Source organism: Petromyzon marinus, unplaced genomic scaffold (assembly GCF_048934315.1).
Source record: "Petromyzon marinus isolate PM22_M1 ecotype Great Lakes invasive population unplaced genomic scaffold, UKy_Petmar_22M1.pri1.0 PM_G_Scaffold_96, whole genome shotgun sequence".
Classification (NCBI taxonomy): Eukaryota; Metazoa; Chordata; class Hyperoartia; order Petromyzontiformes; family Petromyzontidae; genus Petromyzon; species Petromyzon marinus.
The window spans coordinates 337,867-362,169 of record NW_027423053.1 but is presented as its reverse complement, the minus strand read 5'-3'; the positions used below and the strand labels follow the sequence as shown (position 1 = coordinate 362,169).

The 24,303-nt window shown below is 44.5% G+C and overlaps 1 protein-coding gene across 1 annotated transcript in view; it reads right to left on the bottom strand.

Annotated features, from left to right (window-relative positions):
• Positions 1 to 23,351: 23,351 nt before the first annotated feature.
• Positions 23,352 to 24,303, bottom strand: part of LOC142922446 (ephrin type-A receptor 5-like) — a 34,907-nt gene continuing 33,955 nt past the window's right edge. Inside the window, exon 17 of the mRNA XM_076063247.1 lies at positions 23,352 to 24,244. Coding sequence (XP_075919362.1) covers positions 24,145 to 24,244 — 100 coding nt within the window. The 3' untranslated portion in view covers positions 23,352 to 24,144. The remainder of the gene's footprint in view (positions 24,245 to 24,303) is intronic.

Sequence of the window (24,303 nt, the reverse complement as noted above, 5' to 3'; positions counted from 1 at the left end):
ATGGATACATATTAGATAAGGGGGCCCCGGAACATTTGCTTCCTGACCAAGGCAGAAATTTTTCATCGAAATTGATTAAGGACGTGTGTGACTCGCTGGGGAGCAAAAAGATTCGGACGTCCCCGTACCACCCGCAGACTGACGGGATGGTCGAGCGGCGGCATAGGACGCTGACGTCCATGCTTTGTCACCAAGTAAACACCACTCAAGATGATTGGGATCTGCATGTTGCAGTGACGCTGGCCGCGTATAGATTGGCCCCGCATGCCTCAACGGGGTACTCGCCATTTTTTCTGATGTATGGACGGGAACCGGAATCGCCGGCTATTGTGAAATTGGGAATTCGAAAACGGGAGAAATCTACGACGGTGCCTGCTCCGATGCAGGTGGCTTTGGACCGTCTAAGAGAAGCCGAGAGGCTGCATTGAAAAATACGGCACGATGACAAGCCGCTAACGAAAGATTGTTCGGCAGGCAGTGGCCACGAGAGCCGTGGAGTGTTGGAGATAAAGCCTGGTTGCACTGCCCCATGGTGCCGGTGGGAACGTCCCCGAAATTTCACCGCCCCTGGCAGGGGCCCGTTGATATTGTGGAGGTTTTACGGGATCAGAGTGTGCGAATAAAATTCGGTCGTCGGACATGGTTTGTTCACCCGTCGCGCCTGAATAAATTTGTGTTACCATATGATGCGTCATCCCCCATCCGAGAGCGGCCTGTATTGGATGTGTCCGACGAACCTGTGGGGAGGTCACAAGTGCGCGTGTCCCAGAAATCTGCCCCCCGTATGCCTGCAGGATCGCCCTTTTTGGGCAGGGTTACCGACCGGACGCCGATTGAACGGCCACAGATCCGGACCAATGGCCGTCCCGACCATGAACGACGGACAGCCCCACCAGCTGAGTGTCGCGGGGACAGGGATGGGCGCAGGGTTCATTGGCAAGACGAGCAAGGCCCTCCCTTACCGAAGAGATTCCCGTGCAGAGGAGATGGACCGGCAGCGGGAACCCGTTCCAGGAGGAATGCAATACATTGACTTTGGGGGTTGGGAATTCTGTATAAAGGTCTTGTGTGCTTGTCGTTGCGTGAGTGTACAAAATGGTTGTATATTGCAAATGCGTTATGTATATATGTTGTCATCGTTCCGTCCGCTTCACTCCACTACTCCAATTCGAGTATATCGTAGCCGGGGACGGCTAGGTTCTTTCATCACGGGGTGGGGGGGGGGGGTGATTTAGTGGAATAGAAAATACACATGGGTAAATTGGCCATATACAGTAAATACAGAAAGACAAGGAGAACGGGTCACACGAGGTCGAACATGATGTCGAGTCACGAGTGGCGTAAACAAACCCAAGTAATTAAGGGAGTCGTGGCACGAGGGCTGTGATTGGTCGAGAGGCTGTTAGCGTTAAGTGGTGGCGTCTGAATGTCTGATGAAGGGGACAGGTGCGGGCTGGCGGGAAATGGCCAGTGAGCCACGTGGCAATTAATTAAGGCTAATGCGAGAGGGGATAAAACGCGAGGTGGTTTGAACGGAGGGGGAGTTGCTGTTGGAGAGTGGCTGCTGGGGAGTTGTTGCTGGAGAGTTGTTGCTGGGCAGTTGTTGGCGAGAGGTGAAGCGATACAAAGAAGACAGCTGGAAATGTTAGGGAAGAATAGATAGAGAGCCGGACCCCAAAGACAGTAAATAGCAATAGGGAGAGTCAGCGTTAGCGGAGATAGATAGAGTCACTGTGTGTGAATAGATAGAAGTCACTGCGTGTGAAGAGATAGCGGCGATACTGTGTGTGAGGAGATAGAAGACGAACCACTGTGTGTGGAAGAGATAGAAGACGAACCACTGTGTGTGGAAGGGAAGACACTGTGTGTGAAGAGATAGAGGAAGAAACACTGTGTGTGGAAGGGGATGGACGGACGATGCTGAAGTAAATCGGAGTGTCCGAGTTGGTGGAGCACGGAGAGAATTACTGTGTGTACGGAACGATGGAATAAAAGTAAAACTTTTATAATATCACAAAATACACAACCTCAATCCAGATTGTATGTTACATTTCCATATTTAGTAAAACTTTTATAACATCACAAAATATACAACCTCAATCCAGATTGTATGTTACATTTCCATATTTAGTTAAACTTTTATAACATCACAAAATATACAACCTCAATCCAGATTGTATGTTACATTTCCATATTTAGTTAAACTTTTATAACATCACAAAATAAACAACGCCAATCCAGATTGTATGTTACATTTCCATATTTATTAAAACTTTTATAAAATCACAAAATATACAACACCAATCCAGATTGTATGTTACATTTCCATATTTATTAAAACTTTTATAAAATCACAAAATAAACAACGCCAATCCAGATTGTATGTTACATTTCCATATTTATTAAAACTTTTATAACATCACAAAATACACAACGCCAATCCAGATTGTATGTTACATTTCCACATTTAGTAAAACTTTTATAAGATCACAAAATATACAACGTCAATCCAGATTGTATGTTACATTTCCATATTTAGTAAAACTTTTATAACATCACAAAATACACAACCCCAATCCAGATTGTATGTTACATTTCCATATTTATTAAAACTTTTATAAAATCACAAAATATACAACACCAATCCAGATTGTATGTTACATTTCCATATTTATTGAAACTTTTATAACATCACAAAATACACAACGCCAATCCAGATTGTATGTTTCATTTCCATATTTAGTCAAACTTTTATAACATCACAAAACAAACAACGCCAATCCAGATTGTATGTTACATTTCCATATTTATTAAAACTTTTATAACATCACAAAATAAACAACGCCAATCCAGTTTGTATGTTACATTTCCATATTTAGTAAAACTTTCATAACATCACAAAATATACAACCTCAATCCAGATTGTATGTTTCATTTCCATATTTAGTTAAACTTTTATAACATCACAAAATAAACAACGCCAATCCAGATTGTATGTTACATTTCCATATTTAGTTAAACTTTTATAACATCACAAAATAAACAACGCCAATCCAGATTGTATGTTACATTTCCACATTTAGTAAAACTTTTATAACATCACAAAATATACAACCTCAATCCAGATTGTATGTTACATTTCCATATTTAGTTAAACTTTTATAACATCACAAAATAAACAACGCCAATCCAGATTATATGTTACATTTCCATATTTAGTTAAACTTTTATAACATCACAAAATAAACAACGCCAATCCAGATTGTATGTTACCTTTCCATTTTTAGTAAAACTTTTATAACATCACAAAATACACAACCCCAATCCAGATTGTACGTTACATTTCCATATTTAGTAAAACTTTTATAAGATCACAAAATATACAACGCCAATCCAGATTGTACATTACATTTCCATATTTATTAAAACGTTTATAACATCACAAAATACACTAACTCAATCCAGATTGTATGTTACATTTCCATATTTAGTAAAACTTTTATAACATCACAAAATATGCAACCTCAATCCAGATTGTATGTTACATTTCCATATTTAGTAAAACTTTTATAACATCACAAAATATACAACCTCAATCCAGATTGTATGTTACATTTCCATATTTAGTTAAACTTTTATAACATCACAAAATAAACAACGCCAATCCAGATTGTATGTTACATTTCCATATTTATTAAAACTTTTATAAAATCACAAAATATACAACACCAATCCAGATTGTATGTTACATTTCCATATTTATTAAAACTTTTATAAAATCACAAAATAAACAACGCCAATCCAGATTGTATGTTACATTTCCATATTTATTAAAACTTTTGTAACATCACAAAATACACAACGCCAATCCAGATTGTATGTTACATTTCCACATTTAGTAAAACTTTTATAAGATCACAAAATATACAACGTCAATCCAGATTGTATGTTACATTTCCATATTTAGTAAAACTTTTATAACATCACAAAATACACAACCCCAATCCAGATTGTATGTTACATTTCCATATTTATTAAAACTTTTATAAAATCACAAAATATACAACACCAATCCAGATTGTATGTTACATTTCCATATTTATTGAAACTTTTATAACATCACAAAATACACAACGCCAATCCAGATTGTATGTTTCATTTCCATATTTAGTCAAACTTTTATAACATCACAAAACAAACAACGCCAATCCAGATTGTATGTTACATTTCCATATTTATTAAAACTTTTATAACATCACAAAATAAACAACGCCAATCCAGTTTGTATGTTACATTTCCATATTTAGTAAAACTTTTATAACATCACAAAATATACAACCTCAATCCAGATTGTATGTTTCATTTCCATATTTAGTTAAACTTTTATAACATCACAAAATAAACAACGCCAATCCAGATTGTATGTTACATTTCCATATTTAGTTAAACTTTTATAACATCACAAAATAAACAACGCCAATCCAGATTGTATGTTACATTTCCACATTTAGTAAAACTTTTATAACATCACAAAATATACAACCTCAATCCAGATTGTATGTTACATTTCCATATTTAGTTAAACTTTTATAACATCACAAAATAAACAACGCCAATCCAGATTGTATGTTACCTTTCCATTTTTAGTAAAACTTTTATAACATCACAAAATACACAACCCCAATCCAGATTGTACGTTACATTTCCATATTCAGTAAAACTTTTATAAGATCACAAAATATACAACGCCAATCCAGATTGTACATTACATTTCCATATTTATTAAAACGTTTATAACATCACAAAATACACAACCTCAATCCAGATTGTATGTTACATTTCCATATTTAGTAAAACTTTTATAACATCACAAAATATGCAACCTCAATCCAGATTGTATGTTACATTTCCATATTTAGTAAAACTTTTATAACATCACAAAATATACAACCTCAATCCAGATTGTATGTTACATTTCCATATTTAGTTAAACTTTTATAACATCACAAAATAAACAACGCCAATCCAGATTGTATGTTACATTTCCATATTTATTAAAACTTTTATAAAATCACAAAATATACAACACCAATCCAGATTGTATGTTACATTTCCATATTTATTAAAACTTTTATAAAATCACAAAATAAACAACGCCAATCCAGATTGTATGTTACATTTCCATATTTATTAAAACTTTTATAACATCACAAAATACACAACGCCAATCCAGATTGTATGTTACATTTCCACATTTAGTAAAACTTTTATAAGATCACAAAATATACAACGTCAATCCAGATTGTATGTTACATTTCCATATTTAGTAAAACTTTTATAACATCACAAAATACACAACCCCAATCCAGATTGTATGTTACATTTCCATATTTATTAAAACTTTTATAAAATCACAAAATATACAACACCAATCCAGATTGTATGTTACATTTCCATATTTATTGAAACTTTTATAACATCACAAAATACACAACGCCAATCCAGATTGTATGTTTCATTTCCATATTTAGTCAAACTTTTATAACATCACAAAACAAACAACGCCAATCCAGATTGTATGTTACATTTCCATATTTATTAAAACTTTTATAACATCACAAAATAAACAACGCCAATCCAGTTTGTATGTTACATTTCCATATTTAGTAAAACTTTTATAACATCACAAAATATACAACCTCAATCCAGATTGTATGTTACATTTCCATATTTAGTTAAACTTTTATAACATCACAAAATAAACAACGCCAATCCAGATTGTATGTTACATTTCCATATTTAGTTAAACTTTTATAACATCACAAAATAAACAACGCCAATCCAGATTGTATGTTACATTTCCACATTTAGTAAAACTTTTATAACATCACAAAATATACAACCTCAATCCAGATTGTATGTTACATTTCCATATTTAGTTAAACTTTTATAACATCACAAAATAAACAACACCAATCCAGATTGTATGTTACATTTCCATATTTAGTTAAACTTTTATAACATCACAAAATAAACAACGCCAATCCAGATTGTATGTTACCTTTCCATTTTTAGTAAAACTTTTATAACATCACAAAATACACAACCCCAATCCAGATTGTACGTTACATTTCCATATTTAGTAAAACTTTTATAAGATCACAAAATATACAACGCCAATCCAGATTGTACATTACATTTCCATATTTATTAAAACGTTTATAACATCACAAAATACACAACCTCAATCCAGATTGTATGTTACATTTCCATATTTAGTAAAACTTTTATAACATCACAAAATATGCAACCTCAATCCAGATTGTATGTTACATTTCCATATTTAGTAAAACTTTTATAACATCACAAAATATACAACCTCAATCCAGATTGTATGTTGCATTTCCATATTTAGTAAAACTTTTATAACATCACAAAATATACAACCTCAATCCAGATTGTATGTTACATTTGCATATTTAGTACAACTTTTATAACATCACAAAATATTCAACCTCAATCCAGATTGTATGTTACATTTCCATATTTAGTAAAACTTTAATAACATCACAACACGTACCACACTCCAGGCTTGTTGACACCCCAGGCTGTACACGTTACATCTTCACGTTGTGTGGTGAGCGCCGTGTCCTGGCCATGGCAGGAACCACCTGACAATCCCACACCACCCAATGGGGGTGAGTCAGCTGTGGGTAAATCACCTGGGGGGGGTGAGTCACCTGGGAGGGGGGTGAGTTAGCTGTGGGGGGTGAGTCAGCTGGGGGGGTGAGTCAGCTGTGGGGGGTGAGTCAGCTGTGGGGGGTGAGTCAGCTGGGGGGGGTGAGTCAGCTGTGGGGGTGAGTCAGCTGAGGGGGGTGAGTCAGCTGTGGGGGGTGAGTCAGCTGGGGGGGGTGAGTCAGCTGTGGGGGGTGAGTCAGCTGGGGGGGTGAGTCAGCTGTGGGGGGTGAGTCAGCTGGGGGGGGGTGAGTCAGCTGTGGGGGTGAGTCAGCTGGGGGGGTGAGTCACCTGGGGGTTGAGTCAGCTGGGGGGGGTGAGTCAGCTGTGGGGGTGAGTCAGCTGGGGGGGTGAGTCACCTGGGAGGGGGGTGAGTCAGCTGGGGGGGTGAGTCACCTGGGAGGGGGGTGAGTCAGCTGTGGGGGGTGAGTCAGCTGTGGGGGGTGAGTCAGCTGGGGGGCGTGAGTCAGCTGTGGGGGTGAGTCAGCTGTGGGGGTAAGTCAGCTGGGGGGGTGAGTCAGCTGTAGGTAAATCACCTGGCGTGGTTGAGTCAGCTGTGGGGGTGAGTCAGCTGTGGGGGGTGAGTCAGCTGGGGGGGTGAGTCACCTGGGAGGGGGGTGAGTCAGCTGTGGGGGGTGAGTCAGCTGTGGGGGGTGAGTCAGCTGTGGGGGGTGAGTCAGCTGGGGGGGTGAGTCAGCTGAGGGGGGTGAGTCAGCTGGGGGGGTGAGTCAGCTGGGGGGAGGTGAGTCACCTGTAGGTAAATCACCTGGCGTGGTTGAGTCAGCTGTGGGGGTGAGTCAGCTGGGGGGGGTGAGTCACCTGGGGGGGTGAGTCAGCTGAGGGGGGTGAGTCAGCTGAGGGGGGTGAGTCAGCTGGGGGGAGGTGAGTCACCTGTAGGTAAATCACCTGGCGTGGTTGAGTCAGCTGTGGGGGTGAGTCAGCTGGGGGGGGTGAGTCAGCTGGGGGTTGAGTCAGCTGGGGGGGTGAGTCAGCTGTAGGTAAATCACCTGGCGTGGTTGAGTCAGCTGGGGGGCGTGAGTCAGCTGTGGGGGGTGAGTCAGCTGTGGGGGGTGAGTCAGCTGGGGGGGGTGAGTCAGCTGTGGGGGGTGGATCACCCAGTGGTACTGGATCTGGGGGTTCATCATCCAGGGGTGACTCAGCTGCTGAGCCAGCTGTGGGCGGCTCACAAGCTGGGGGTGACTGACAGGAGCCTGGCGATACACCGCCTGGGAGCGACTCCCCCAGGGGGGGAGATTGACCCCAGGTTGAGTCAGGCCGCGTTGACTCCTCACCGGGCGGTGAGTCAGCTGGGAGGGGAGTGGGGACAGAGGGGGCAGAGAGAGAAGATGAACATCAGGTAGGTCACCACCACACTCACCACCACACTCACCACCACACTCACCACCACACTCACCACCACCACACTCACCACCACCACACTCACCACCTGCTTCTGCTGTTGGCGCTCTCCTTCTTGTCCTCCCACGGTGGTGGTGGCCCCCAACCCCCCCACCTCCTCTAGCTCCTCCTCCTTCACCTCCTCCTTCATCTCCTCCTTCACCTCCTCCTTCATCTCCTCCAGCTCCTTCACCTCCTCCTCTTCCAGCTTCTTCACCTCCTCCTTCACCTCCTCCTTCATCTTCTCCAGCTCCTTCACCTCCTCCTCCTCCAGCTGCTTTACCTCCTCCAGCTCCTCCACCTCTTCCACTCCCTCCTCCTCCACCTCCTCCTTCACCTCCTCCTTCATCTCCTCCTTCACCTCCTCCTTCATCTCCTCCAGCTCCTTCACCTCCTCCTCCTCCAGCTGCTTCACCTCCTCCAGCTCCTCCACCCCCTCCTCCTCCACCTCCTCCTTCATCTCCTCCTTCACCTCCTCCTTCACCTCCTCCTCCTCCTCTTCCAGCTCCTTCTTCTTCACCTCCTCCTTCATCTTCTCCAGCTCCTCCACCTCCTCCACCCCCTCCTCCTCCACCTCCTCCTTCACCTCCTCCTTCATCTCCTCCTTCACCTCCTCCTTCATCTCCTCCAGCTCCTTCACCTCCTCCTCTTCCAGCTCCTTCTTCTTCACCTCCTCCTTCATCTTCTCCAGCTCCTTCACCTTCTCCTTCACCTCCTCCTCCTCCTCCAGCTGCTTCACCTCCTCCAGATCCTTCACCTCCTCCCACGTCTCCCCCCTGCACCTGCTGGTGTCTCTGTAGCACGTCACCGATCGTGGCACCACCATAGACACCAAATAGCCACCACCAGAGACACCTCCGCTATAGCTACCACCATGGACACCACCATAGACACCTCCGCTATAGCTACCACCATAGCCACCACCAGAGACACCTCCGCTATAGCTACCACCATAGACACCACCAGAGACACCTCCGCTATAGCTACCACCATAGCCACCACCATAGCCACCTCCGCTATAGCCACCACCAGAGACACCTCCGCTATAGCTACCACCATAGCCACCACCATAGACACCACCATAGACACCTCCGCTATAGCTACCACCATAGCCACCACCATAGACACCTCCGCTATAGCAACCACCACCACTGCCATCATAGCGCCACCAGGCCCCCTCTCTGGCAAGTGCACACCACCCTCCCCAACCAGCCCACATCCACGCCCAAGCTTCTTCACCTCCTCCAGATCCTTCACCTCCTCCTTCACCTCCTCCAGATCCTTCACCTCCTTCCACGTATCCCCTCTGCACCTGCTGGGGTCTCTGTAGCACGTCACAGATCGTGGCACCACCACCACCTCCACCACCACCATAGACACCTCCACTATAGCCACCTCCACCACCACCTCCACCACCATAGCCACCACCATAGCCACCACCACCACTGCCATCATAGTGCCACCAGGCCCCCTCTCTGGTAAGTCCATGCCACCCTCCCCAACCAGCCCACATCCTCGCCCAAGCTTCTTCACCACCTCCACCACCTCCACCACCTCCTCCACCACCTCCACCACCTCCACCACCTCCTCCTCCTCCCCTTCCTCTCTGATGGTCGCCACCTCCGGCCCTCCTCATCTCCTCCTCCATCCTCGTGGTCCGAGGGGCACCTGGGAGCGAGACAGAGAGATACAGACTTCAAACATTCAGTAGCAGCAGCAGAAGGTGTCGCCAGGGTCGGGATCGAACCCACGGACCTCTGTAGACCAGGCGAGGGAGTTAACATCTCCTAGCCAACCGCGTGGCGAGGATCTCTCACATTGCTACATTTTAAGTTGTCGTGACGTAAAAGGTAAAAAAACAACGAGCCTACTTTTTTCCTACCTTTTACCTTACCACAATACAATCACTCTATCTACCTTTTACCCTTCAGCAGGTAAGGAAAAAGGTTAAAAACAACGAGCCTACCTTTTCCCTACCTTTTACCTTACCACAATACAATCACTCTACCTACCTTTTACCCTTCAGCAGGTAAGGTTAAAGGTTAAAAACAACGAGCCTACCTTTACCCGACCTTTTACGCTTACCCCATACAAATGACCCCATTACAGGGTACTAATTACTGGGGTACTACTACACATGCAGGTACATGCTAGGTAGAGTGCTTTATTCATATAGAATACTCTCAATGATACTTGAGTTTGGAGCTTTCGTGACTGCAGGAATTATATTTAGTGTGCTCCCACGTTTCTCTCTCGCTGTATCCCCTGTTGTATCTGTGTCTGTACATATATCTGCGGTTACGTGTCTCCTCGCTCTCGTAAATTTAGCTCTTCTGTACCTGATGATGATTGCTTGTGTTGCAATCGAAACGTCATACACTATTATCTTATGTTATTATTTCTACGTGACTTTACCGGAAAAACCAAAGAATACTCTCAATGATTCCAATTGTACACGCTTTCTTTTAACTCACTCTGTCTGTCGTTGTATCTTCAAATCTTGTAACTCAATTTTAACCCACTTCCCAATGTGGTATCGACTGCAAGCTCGGTATACTTATGTCATACTGATGACAATACCATATTCTATCATTAAAAATAAAATAAAAATATATCTTAAACATTATTTTGTACATGTTATGTTTCGGCTTGCGTCTAATTGCCCACGGCCCCTTACGTCGTGGCGAGCTCGGGCCCACTGCCCGGAGTCGTGGTGGAGTTCTCATAGTTAGTTCATAGTTTCATTTAGTTTGGTATAGCCCTGTGAGCCATTCGGCTCTTGAATCGGGTGCAACCGCAACAAACACAAAAAAACATGAACAAGAAAACATCTTAAAGTGACTTTGTGTGACTGTGCAAACAGAAAATCCAGGGAAAAAAAAGCATCAAAAATATTCCTGAAATTGCACCGAACACCAACGCTGTGTGCAAAAAATCCCAGTGGGATGCAAGTCAAACAACAACAACCACAAGACAACTAAGATTAAGGCCATCAGTCTAACTTCGTACTACAATAAACAAAAACATGGCCAAAACAAAAAAAAACTTTTCGAAATCACCAAAATAAAGCCATAAATGCAATGTAACAGTGATCATAGGGACTGTGACCGAATTTTTTTACAATAAACTACGTAAATAAATTATAACACCAAAATCTAGAGCCATATGTTAGGCCACTGAATAGCAGTGGCAGCTAGAGGTGTACAACTCCTCTAGAGCAGTTTTGAGTGAAGATCTCATAGGTAGTTCTGACATTACTACTCGCACATTTCATTAAAGCGTGTTTTTAATAAAACATTCTTTTAATATTACTTATTAAATGTAGGCCACGGACAGGGCCACGGAGCTTTGTGGCGGTAAACAAGGCACCGTATTTACCGGGTGATACTTCACCTTTACCTTTACACTTTTACCCAGTGGCAAAGGTAAATTACCTCACCTTGCCCAAGCCAAGTCGCCAGTTTCGTAGCGCAACGCAGCGCTCACCACTACACCCACCGCTCCCCAAACAAAACAATGGATAATCGATTCGTGGAATCGATGATAGTTTCATATAATCGGTTCCACCGCCCCCTTTGTTGAACGGTGGAAGAATCGATTTATGTTTAATAGGAATCGAGCATCGATTACTAGTACGTGCTGGTGGACAGTACGTGCACCTAGCCTGGCACCTACAGTTGGACGTTCGGCCGAGAGCTTCCCACCCCCACACTTTACCCCCCCGCCCCCCTAACCAACACCACCGCCTGGCCCATCGTGGACTCTACAGAAATGCCTCTAGCAGCCCTTAACGTGAGCTACACCTCGCGGGGCGAGTAACAAGCAGCAGCAGCCCGGTACCTGCGTGTGGCGCCGAGAGAGACAAAGGCGGCCGGGCGGGAGTTGTCATTGTGGGTCCCCTTCCTGGTGGTGTCAACAGCTGGGCCATCTTGCTCAGAGCCACTTGCCACGTGCTCTACGGCCACTCCCGCCTCCACTCTAAGCCTCTCCCCCTCCACTCTAAGCCACTCCCCCCTCCACTCTAAGCCACTCCCCCCTCCACTATAAGCCACTCCCCCCTCCTCTCTAAGCCACTCCCCCCCGGGGGGGTCACTTGCCCACGTGCTCTACGCCACTCCCCCCTCCACTCTAAGCCACTCCCCCCTCCACTCTAAGCCACTCCCCCTCCCGGAGGTGGGGGGAGGGTCGAAATCCCCGGGCGCTGATTGGCCGAAGCAGCAATATTAAAAATGAAAGCAAAATCCCTAATGAAACGCAGCTGTCGTGAATGTTAACACACGGCAGACTGCATTTTGATCTGATTCTGGAGACTGCAGTACGTCCATTGCCTGGGCTACAGCCCTAAGAAGACACAGACACGTGCCTGCTAGCCTTCACGGCCTCAGCAAGGTGCTGTCTGACATGGCGTTCAAGGTCTGTTTTACCAATCCCCTTGTCACTGTTAACTCTGCACCGTCGCAGATTGAGATCCTTGGTGGAATTCTGGAATTGCAATCAGTTCAGTTTATTTTGGTATAGCCCTGTGAGCCATTCGGCTCTTGAATCGGGTGCAACCACAACAAACACAAAAAACAAAAACACGAACAAGAAAAACATCTTAAAGTGACTTTGTGTTGACTGTGTAAAAACAGAAAATCCATAGGGAAAAAAAACAGCAAAAACATTCCTGGAAAAAGCACCGTACACCAACGCTGTGTGCTATAATCCCAGTGGGATGCAAGTCAAACAACAACAACAACCACAAGACAATTAATTGTTATTTTTTTTGTTATTTTATTTTCACCTACGTGACTTTACCCAATAAAACCAAAGAGTATGGATCCTAGCAGTCACGAAAGCTTTAAATCTAGAAAAGACAACTTAGATTGAGGCCATCAGTCTAACTCCGTACTACAATAAACAAAAACATAGTCAAACCAAAAAACTTTTCGAAATCACCAAAATAAAGCCATAAATGCAACGTAACAGTGACCATAGGGACTGTGACCGAATTTTTAACAATAAACTACATAAACAACATGTAACACCAAATCCTAGAGCCATAGCTGGCTACATGAGTTACTCCACAAACAACAGGAGCATCGGTCGGAGTATCACATTTCTCAATGCACCTTTAAGATCGGCACGCTAAATCAAAACGCAGATAATACTTTGCGGCTGTTCATCCGGAGCGAAACATTTTATTCTTCGATTTAAAGCTTTCGTGACTGCAAGGATTCATCTTCTTTGGTTCTTTCGGTAAAGTCACCACCACGTAGAATGAGAATAAAATAATAAATTGATAAAATAAAATAACACAATAAAATTCTCACGACGTTTCGGCCACAACACAAGCGGCCTTCATCAGGTGAAGGGACGAGACTGTCTGGAGGACAGCGCTGGAGTGAACAAAGCCACGCTCAGATGCCGCGACTCTAAGGCGCTTTGTTTCTTCTCACACAGCTTAAAGGTCGCGATCTGAGCGTGGCTTTTTCACTCCAGCGCTGTCCTCCAGACAGTCTCGTCTAGAGCAGTATCCACGGGTCCATCACCACAGTGAATGAATCAAGAGATCGCGTGTGGTGGAGTAAACCGCGTGGTACTGCCACCGCTTCCAAGACATCTGACCAACGTGGAAGAGGCAGCTTGGGAATCCCCTTTAGAGGGGGTCTACAGAGCTCCACCCTCCATACTCTTTGGTTCTATTCGGTAAAATCACATAAAAGACAACAAAAAATAAAATAACAAAAAATCACGACGTTTCGGCCACAACACAAGTGGCCTTCATCAGGTGAAGGGGACCGTGCTGTCACGAGGACAGCGTTGGAGTGAAAACAGCCAAGCCCAGGACGCGTCCTTTAAGCTGTGTGGGAGGAAGCAAAACGCTTTGACAAAGGAATTAGCGTAGAATTGAGCACGATGTATGTAGGAGGTGCATGGGCCATGATGGACCAGGGGCGGGTGGGGAGCACGACGGACCAGCAGTAGCACGAGGGGCTGCACCCTCCTCCTCGAGTGAATCCACTGACACTGCGCTAAGGCGGGTGTGCCATCAACGTCAAGTGCCGAGAAAGCAGCGAGCTAGGCGTCGTCACTAAACTGTATTACACCTTATATATGCGTAGCGATGTATGACGTCACTGCCGTGTCGGGTCCGGTGCGCGCGTGACGTCACTGCCGTGTCGGGTCCAGTACACGCGTGACGTCACTGCTGTGTTGTGTCTGTAAACACATGACGTCACTGCTATGTTAGGTCTGTTACGCGTGACGTCACTATGTTGGGTCTGTTACGCGTGACGTCACTGCCTGTTCCGTGTGGAGGCTGTTGACAGTTAGGGGCCGTCCGTAAATGACGTCACGCACCTAGGGGGGGGGGTCAGACATTTGTGACGATGTGTGACAAGGGGGGGGGTGGGGGGTTTGAGAAATGTGACGTCACATCAAATTGCGCAACTTTAAATAGACAACACGTTCTACTTAATTAAATAGACTTTTTAATGTTTACACACTACACTATAGTACACACCACACTACAGTACACGCTACACTATAGTACACACTACACTATAGTACACACTACATTACACACTACACTATAGTACACACCACACTACAGTACACACTACACTATAGTACACACTACACTGTAGTATATAGTACACTACACTACACACTACACTATAGTACACACTACACTATAGTACACACTACACTGTAGTACACACTACACTATAGTACACACTACACTATAGTACACACTACACTATAGTGCACACCACACTACAGTACACACTACATTACAGTACACACCACACTACAGTACACTATAGTACACACGACACTATAGTACACACTACACTATAGTATACAGTACACACTACACTATAGTACACACTACAGTATAGTATATAGTACACACTACACTGTAGTATACAGTACACTACACTATAGTATACACTATAGTATACAGTACACACTACACTATAGTACACACTACACTATAGTATATAGTACACACTACACTATAGTACACACTACACTATAGTATATAGTGCACACTACACTGAAGTATACAGTACACTATAGTATACACTACACTATAGTACACACTATAGTATACACTACACTATCGTACACACTACACTATACACAACACTATAGTATACACTACACTATAGTACACACTACACTACAGTACACTATAGTACACACGACACTATAGAACACACTACACTATAGTATACACTATGGTATACAGTACACACTACACTATAGTACACACTATAGTACATAGTACACACTACACTATAGTATGCAGTACACACTACACTATAGTACACACTACACTATAGCATATAGTACACACTACACTGTAGTATACAGTACACACTACACTACAGTACACACTACACTATAGTATATAGTACACACTACACTGTAGTATACAGTAGACTACACTATAGTACACACTACACTATAGTACACGCTACACTATAGTACAAACCACACTACAGTACACACTACACTATAGTACACACTACACTGTAGTATATAGTACACTACACTATAGTACACACTATACTGTAGTATATAGTACACTACACTACAGTACACACTACACTATAGTACACACTACACTATAGTACACACCACACTACAGTACACACTACACTATAGTACACAATATACTGTAGTATATAGTACACTACACTACAGTACACACTACACTATAGTACACACTACACTGTAGTACACACTACACTGTAGTACACACTACACTATAGTGCACACCACACTACAGTACACACTACATTACAGTACACACCACACTACAGTACACTATAGTACACACGACACTATAGTACACAGTACACTATAGTATACAGTACACACTACACTATAGTACACACCACAGTATAGTATATAGTACACACTACACTGTAGTATACAGTACACTACACTATAGTATACACTATAGTATACAGTACACACTACACTATAGTACACACTACACTATAGTATATAGTACACACTACACTATAGTGCACACTACACTATAGTATATAGTGCACACTTCACTGAAGTATACAGTACACTATAGTATACACTACACTATAGTACACACTATAGTATACACTACACTATAGTACACACTACACTATACACTACACTATAGTATACACTACACTATAGTACACACTACACTATAGTATATAGTACACACTACACTATAGTATACACTACACTATAGTACACACTATAGTATACACTACACTATAGTACACACTACACTATACACTACACTATAGTACACACTACACTACAGTACACACTACACTATAGTATACACTACACTATAGTATACACTACACTATAGTATACACTATAGTACACACTATACTATAGTATACAGTATACACTACACTATAGTATACACTACACTATACACTACACTACAGTAAACACTACACTACTGTAGCGACTCACTCCGAGACGGGGTTCTTAAGACACCGCCTTCATTTCTACACGTAAGGGAACCCCAGACGCCCTGCGCGCTGACTGCAAGTCAGCCGCACGTCCATCGCGTGGAGGTACTGCCTCGCTAGCGCAGTCGGCAGGCTGCCTGGCCAGCCAGCTAGCGACGTCGCCTAAAGGTGGTCGAGACCTGGGACGTGCGGTCACGGGAGGCAGGGGAGGCAGAGCCTTTACCTGTCATGCCACAATGAAAATAAGCTGTTACTAAAAGTAAAAAAAAATCTGATCAAATAAAGATTACGTTTGTCCCACTGATCTGTGTTATGCCATTTCTGTATGACTCCACGATCATTTTTTACAGTTAAAATCGCCAAATTTGCGGAGCTCCGCTGCAAATACAGGGAGGGGTGAGAGGTGAGGCAGCGACGAGCTCAGCCTCCCCTCTGATTGCGCAACCCCTCAATAACTGGATGGAGCGCGGGCAATAAGCGCGTGCCTGTTACTGTCTCAATATGTCACTAATGTAATGTTTGTAGACCCCTTCATTTCATGTCCTCGCCTTCCATAGTCCAGGTAACTTACTTCACGTATGTGTATAAAGATATTTAGACTCGCTGGTCTCATCGTGAAACTGCAATGAAAAAGCATCGGGGGAGGCAGCTATCACATCTGCCTCACTGAGGGGGACGTGTCTAACACGCCTCCTCAGTGAGGCCACGCCCCCTCTCAGTGAGGCCACGCCCCCCTCAGTGTGTGAATCTGGCTCTGACACTGGCCAGTGCCTGCCTAGCCATTGACCTCACCGCACGTCACTGGTCGAGACGAAGGGCGACACTGCCAGCAACGGCCCCGGGCCCCTCTCATATCCTGGCAAGGGCGGGGCGAGGTCACGCCCTAGCCACGCCCTACATAGCCACGCCCTACCTAGTCATGCACTACCTAGCCGTGCCCTACATAGCCGCGCCCTACATAGCCACGCCCTACACAGCCACGCCATACCTAGCCACGCCCTACCTAGTCGCGCCCTACCTAGCCACGCCCAACCTAACCACGCCCTACCTAGCCACGCCCTACCTAGCCACGCCCTACATAGCCACGCCTCCCCTTCTAAAAGCGACTTGCGGGTTCTCAGCTTCCAGATGGACCCCTGTCCTGGGCTCCCCACGTGATCTCCTCACGCCAACGTGTGCACTGCCCCCTGCCGTCAGTGCCCCTTACACCGTCACAAACCCGCGTTATTACACTACACTATACACTGCAGTACATACTATAGTACATACTACACTACAGTACACACTATAGTATACAGTACACACTACACTATAGTATACAGTACACACCACACTACAGTACACACTACACTATAGTACACACTATAGTATACAGTACACACTACACTATAGTATACAGTACACACTACACTAGAGTACACACTACACTATAGTATATAGTACACACTACACTGTAGTATACAGTACACACTACACTATAGTACACACCACACTACACTATAGTACACCCTACACTATACGCTATAGTATACACTATAGTACACGCTACACGTATAGTTCCAACGTGCACACACACTGCAGTGTAGTGAAATATGCCGTGCGCACAGTTGGCCGAGGGGCAAGTCGATGCGCAGTGTGCAACACGTGAGGGTCGTTGATGTGGGTGGTGGTGATGATGGTTGATGTGGGTGGTGGTGATGATGGTTGATGTGGGTGGTGGTGATGATGGTTGATGTGGGTGGTGGTGATGATGGTTGATGTGGGTTGTGGTGATGATGGTTGATGTGGGTGGTGGTGGTGATGATGGTTGATGTGGGTGGTGGTGATGATGGTTGATGTGGGTGGTGGTGATGATGGTTGATGTGGGTGGTGGTGATGATGGTTGATGTGGGTGGTGGTGATGATGGTTCATGTGGGTGGTGGTGGTAATGATGGTTGATGTGGGTGGTGGTGATGATGGTTGATGTGGGTGGTGGTGATGATGGTTGATGTGGGTGGTGGTGATGATGGTTGATGTGGGTGGTGGTGATGATGGTTGATGTGGGTGGTGGTGATGATGGTTGATGTGGGTGGTGGTGATGGTGGTTGATGTGGGTGGTTGTGATGATGGTTGATGTGGGTGGTGGTGGTGATGATGGTTGATGTGAGTGGTGGTGATGATGGTTGATGTGGGTGGTGGTGATGATGGTTGATGTGGGTGGTGATGATGTGGGTGGTGGTGATGTGGGTGGTGGTGATGATGGTTGATGTGGGTGGTGGTGATGATGGTTGATGTGGTGGTGGTGATGTGGGCGGTGGTGGTGGTGATGGTTCATGTGGGTGGTGGTGATGATGATGGTTGATGTGGGTGGTGGTGGTGATGGTCGATGTGGGTGTATAGATGTTGTGTGTGTAGTGTATAGTGTAGTGTATGTGTTGATAGCTATGTATATAGATGTGTGTAGTTTATAGTGTAGCGTATAGTGTAGTGTATGTGTTGATAGCTACACTACACTATAGTACACACTACACTAGAGTACACACTACACTATAGTACACACTACACTATAGTACACACTACAGTACACACTACACTATAGTACACACTACACTGTAGTATACAGTACACTACACTATAGTACACACTACACTATAGTACACACTACACTATAGTACACACCACACTATAGTACACACTACACTATAGTACACACTACACTGTAGTATACAGCAGACTATACTATAGTACACACTACACTATAGTACACACCACACTACAGTACACACTACACTATAGTACACACTACACTGTAGTATACAGTACACTACACTGCACACTACACTATAGTACACACTACACTACAGTATACAGTACACTATAGTACACACTACACTGTAGTACACACTACACTATAGTACACACTACACTGTAGTACACACCACACTACAGTACACACTACAGTACATACTACACTACAGTACACTATAGTACACACGACACTATAGTACACACTACACTATAGTATATAGTACGCACTACACTGCAGTATACAGTACACACTACACTACAGTACACACCACACTACAGTACACTATAGTACACACGACACTATAGTACACCTTACACTATACACTATAGTATACACTAGAGTCTACACTATAGTACGCGCTACACGTATAGTTCCAACATGCGCACACACACACACTGTAGTGTAGTGAAATACGCCGTGCGTACAGTTGACCGAGGGGCAAGTCGATGCGCAGTGTGCAACACGTGAGGGTCGTTGATGTGGGTGGTGGTGATGATGGTTGATGTGGGTGGTGGTGATGATGGTTAATGTGGGTGGTGGTGATGATGGTTGATGTGGGTGGTGGTGATGATGGTTGATGTGGGTGGTGGTGATGATGGTTAATGTGGGTGGTGGTGATGATGGTTGATGTGGGTGGTGGTGATGATGGTTGATGTGGGTGGTGGTGATGATGGTTGATGTGGGTGGTGGTGATGATGGTTAATGTGGGTGGTGGTGATGATGGTTGATGTGGGTGGTGGTGATGATGGTTGATGTGGGTGGTGGTGATGGTGTGATTGATGTGGGTGGTTGTGATGTGGGTGGTGGTGATGATGGTTGATGTGGGTCGTGGTGATGGTGGTTGATGTGGGTGGTGGTGATGATGGTTGATGTGGGTGGTGGTGATGATGGTTGATGTGGGTGGTGGTGATGATGGTTGATGTGGGTCGTGGTGATGGTGTGGTTGATGTGGGTGGTTGTGATGTGGGTTGTGGTGATGATGGTTGATGTGGGTGGTTGTGATGTGGGTTGTGGTGATGTGGGTGGTGGTGATGATGGTTGATGTGGGTGGTTGTGATGTGGGTGGTGGTGATGATGGTTGATGTGGGTCGTGGTGATGATGGTTGATGTGGGTGGTTGTGATGTGGGTTGTGGTGATGTGGGTGGTGGTGATGATGGTTGATGTGGGTGGTTGTGATGTGGGTGGTGGTGATGATGGTTGATGTGGGTCGTGTTGATGGTTGATGTGGGTGGTTGTGATGTGGGTGGTGGTGATGGTGTGGTTGATGTGGATGGTGGTGGTGGTGATGATGGTTGATGTGGGTGGTGGTGGTGATGGTTGATGTGGGTGGTGGTGATGTGGGTGGTGGTGGTGATGGTTGATGTGGATGGTGATGATGATGGTTGATGTGGGTGGTGGTGATGTTGGTGGTGGTGGTGATGGTTGATGTGGGTGGTGGTGGTGATGGTTCATGTGGGTGGTGATGATGGTTGATGTGGGTCGTGGTGATGATGGTTGATGTGGGTGGTTGTGATGTGGGTGGTGGTGATGGTGTGGTTGATGTGGGTGGTGGTGGTGATGATGGTTGATGTGGGTGGTGGTGGTGATGGTTGATGTGGGTGGTGGTGATGTGGGTGGTGGTGGTGATGGTTGATGTGGGTGGTGGTGATGTTGGTGGTGGTGGTGATGGTTGATGTGGGTGGTGGTGGTGATGGTTCATGTGGGTGGTGATGATGATGGTTGATGTGGGGGTTGGTGGTGACGGTTGATGTGGGTGTATAGATGTTGTGTGTGTAGTGTATAGTGTAGTGTATGTGTTGATAGCTATGTATATAGATGTTGTGTGTGTAGTGTATAGTGTAGTGTATGTGTTGATAGCTATGTATATAGATGAGTGTAGTTTATTATGTAGTGTATAGTGTAGTGTATGTGTTGATAGCTATGTATATATATGGTGTGTATAGTTTATAGTGTAGTGTATGTGTTGATAGCTATGTATATAGATGTTGTGTGTAGTTTATAGTGTAGTGTATAATGTAGTGTATGTGTTGATAGCTATGTATATAGATGTTCTGTGTATCTTCTTTGGTTCTTTCGGTAAAGTCACGTAGAATGAGAATAAAATAATAAATTGATAAAATAAAATAACACAATAATATTCTCACGACGTTTCGGCCACAACACAAGCGGCCTTCATCAGGTGAAGGGGGCGAGACTGTCTGGTAGGACAGCGCTGGAGTGAGAGAGCCACGTTCAGATCACGGCTTTTAAGCTGTGTGAGAGGAACAAAAAAAATGTTCTGTGTAGTTTATAGTGTAGTGTATAATGTAATGTATGTGTTGATAGCTAAATAGAAGCATTGTTTCACTCTGTCCCATGTGTGTGTCTCTCTCTGTGTCTCTGTGCTGGCTCTCTCTGCTTGGATGTCAGTATATGTGTCTGTGATCTGTACTCTATCACTCTTAACCTATAATTTAGCAATCTTTGAAATAACTTAATCAGCCAGACCATGCGTTAATTGTGTTTTGACCGACCCTCTGTGCTGCATTATATTGTTTCCAAAATTTTACTAAATCTTGTTTCAATTTGATGTGCTTCTCCATCTCTCTGTGTTTCCTCTCTCCCTTAAATTTAGCTCTTCTATACCTGATGATGATTGCTTGCTTTGCAATCAAAACGTCGTATGCTATCATGTAATTTTATTTCATTATTATTTATTATTTCTACGTGACTTTACCGAAAAAAACAAAGAGTATTTTCAACCGCAAGTTCAAAAGTTCAAGTTTCAACCGCAAGTCCAAAATTTCAAGTTTCAACCGCAAGTCCAAAAGTTCAAGTTTCAACCGCAAGTTCAAAAGTTCAAGTTTCAACCTCAAGTTCAAAAAGTTCAAGTTTTAACCGCAAGTTCAAAAGTTCAAGTTTCAACCGCAAGTCCAAAATTTCAAGTTTCAACCTCAAGTTCAAAAAGTTCAAGTTTCAACCGCAAGTTCAAAAGTTCAAGTTTTAACCGCAAGTTCAAAAGTTCAAGTTTCAACCGCAAGTTCAAAAGTTCAAGTTTCAACCGCAAGTCCAAAAGTTCAAGTTTCAACCGCAAGTTCAAAAGTTCAAGTTTCAACCGCAAGTTCAAAAGTTCAAGTTTCAACCGCAAGTTCAAATTTCAAGTTTCAACCGCAAGTCCAAAAGTTCAAGTTTCAACCGCAAGTTCAAAAGTTCAAGTTTCAACCGCAAGTCCAAAAGTTCAAGTTTCAACCGCAAGTTCAAAAGTTCAAGTTTCAACCGCAAGTTCAAAAGTTCAAGTTTCAACCGCAAGTTCAAAAGTTCAAGTTTCAACCGCAAGTTCAAAAGTTCAAGTTTCAACCGCAAGTTCAAAAGTTCAACTTTCAACCGCAAGTCCAAAATTTCAAGTTTCAACCTCAAGTTCAAAAAGTTCAAGTTTCAACCGCAAGTTCAAAAGTTCAAGTTTTAACCGCAAGTTCAAAAGTTCAAGTTTCAACCGCAAGTTCAAAAGTTCAAGTTTCAACCGCAAGTCCAAAAGTTCAAGTTTCAACCGCAAGTTCAAAAGTTCAAGTTTCAACCGCAAGTTCAAAAGTTCAAGTTTCAACCGCAAGTTCAAATTTCAAGTTTCAACCGCAAGTCCAAAAGTTCAAGTTTCAACCGCAAGTTCAAAAGTTCAAGTTTCAACCGCAAGTCCAAAAGTTCAAGTTTCAACCGCAAGTTCAAAAGTTCAAGTTTCAACCGCAAGTTCAAAAGTTCAAGTTTCAACCGCAAGTTCAAAAGTTCAAGTTTCAACCGCAAGTTCAAAAGTTCAAGTTTCAACCGCAAGTTCAAAAGTTCAAGTTTCAACCGCAAGTTCAAAAGTTCAAGTTTCAACCGCAATTTGAAAGGCACCACGGGCGTGAGGTGGCGGCTCTCCCTGCTGGTGGAGTTGGCATGGTGGGCAGCTCTGCCAGTCGCCCCCCCACCCACCCAGTCAGTTGACCTCCCCACCACAATCCGAATTGTCTTGCGACCTCCTGCCGCGTGAGCTTCTGCCATTCCACTTTGGCTCCTCGCTCGTTCGTTCCGCCACAGGTTGCCATTGCGACGTCGCTCCGTGACATTGCCACTAGGCGGGGCTTCCCATGAAAGTGATAAAACTGTCTCATCTACCGGCGGCGGGCGCTTATAGACAATACGACTTTTTTTTTGAAACACGACAAAACAATTTGCGGGAAAAGTTAATTTTTTTATTAGAAAAGTAATTTGTCATCTCGAGCTGCTTTGTGGGGCGATGTCCCAACTCCCCCTTAGTGGATGAACCAACGCAGCAGCCCCCAGGTAGTGATTACATAAAGAGCCTCAACTCAGCGCACAACTCAAACGCCTGGAGACGTGGCAGCAGCAGCAGTCGAATCACGGCCGCACGCAGCAGCAGCAGCAGTAACGGCGTCATCCAGCAGCGGAGAGAGGAGCTGACCAGGGATTGTGTAAGTCGTCGGCCCTGCTTCCACTATAGTCTGTGTGGTTAGTAAAGAACACGAAGAGACGATGTGATGCAGCCACGACCGTCAATTACCCCTACAGGCCGGCAGGTGTCACCCTGTCATTACACAAGTTAAGGGATCAAAGAGGAGGCACGCGAACAACAAACGAGCACGGGGAAGACGCAGGTCGTCGTGAGCGGGGGAAAAACAATAGAAAGTGTTAAAACCGACGGGGGAGCGCCGTGAGAAAAACCCAACGGGACACGAGAGGCAAACGCTGAGACCCCGAGTGGAGGACGCGCCAGCGAACACGACTACAACCGAGTGGGAGGAGACGGCGGCGGAATCGGCGTTGGCGTTGGCGGTGAGAAGGCGTCGCCGTGAATGGAGGCCACCGCCGCCGGAGACGACAAGCTGGGCAGGGGGAGAGAAGGGAGTGGAAGGTGACGAGGGTGGAACACCGACCACCGGGC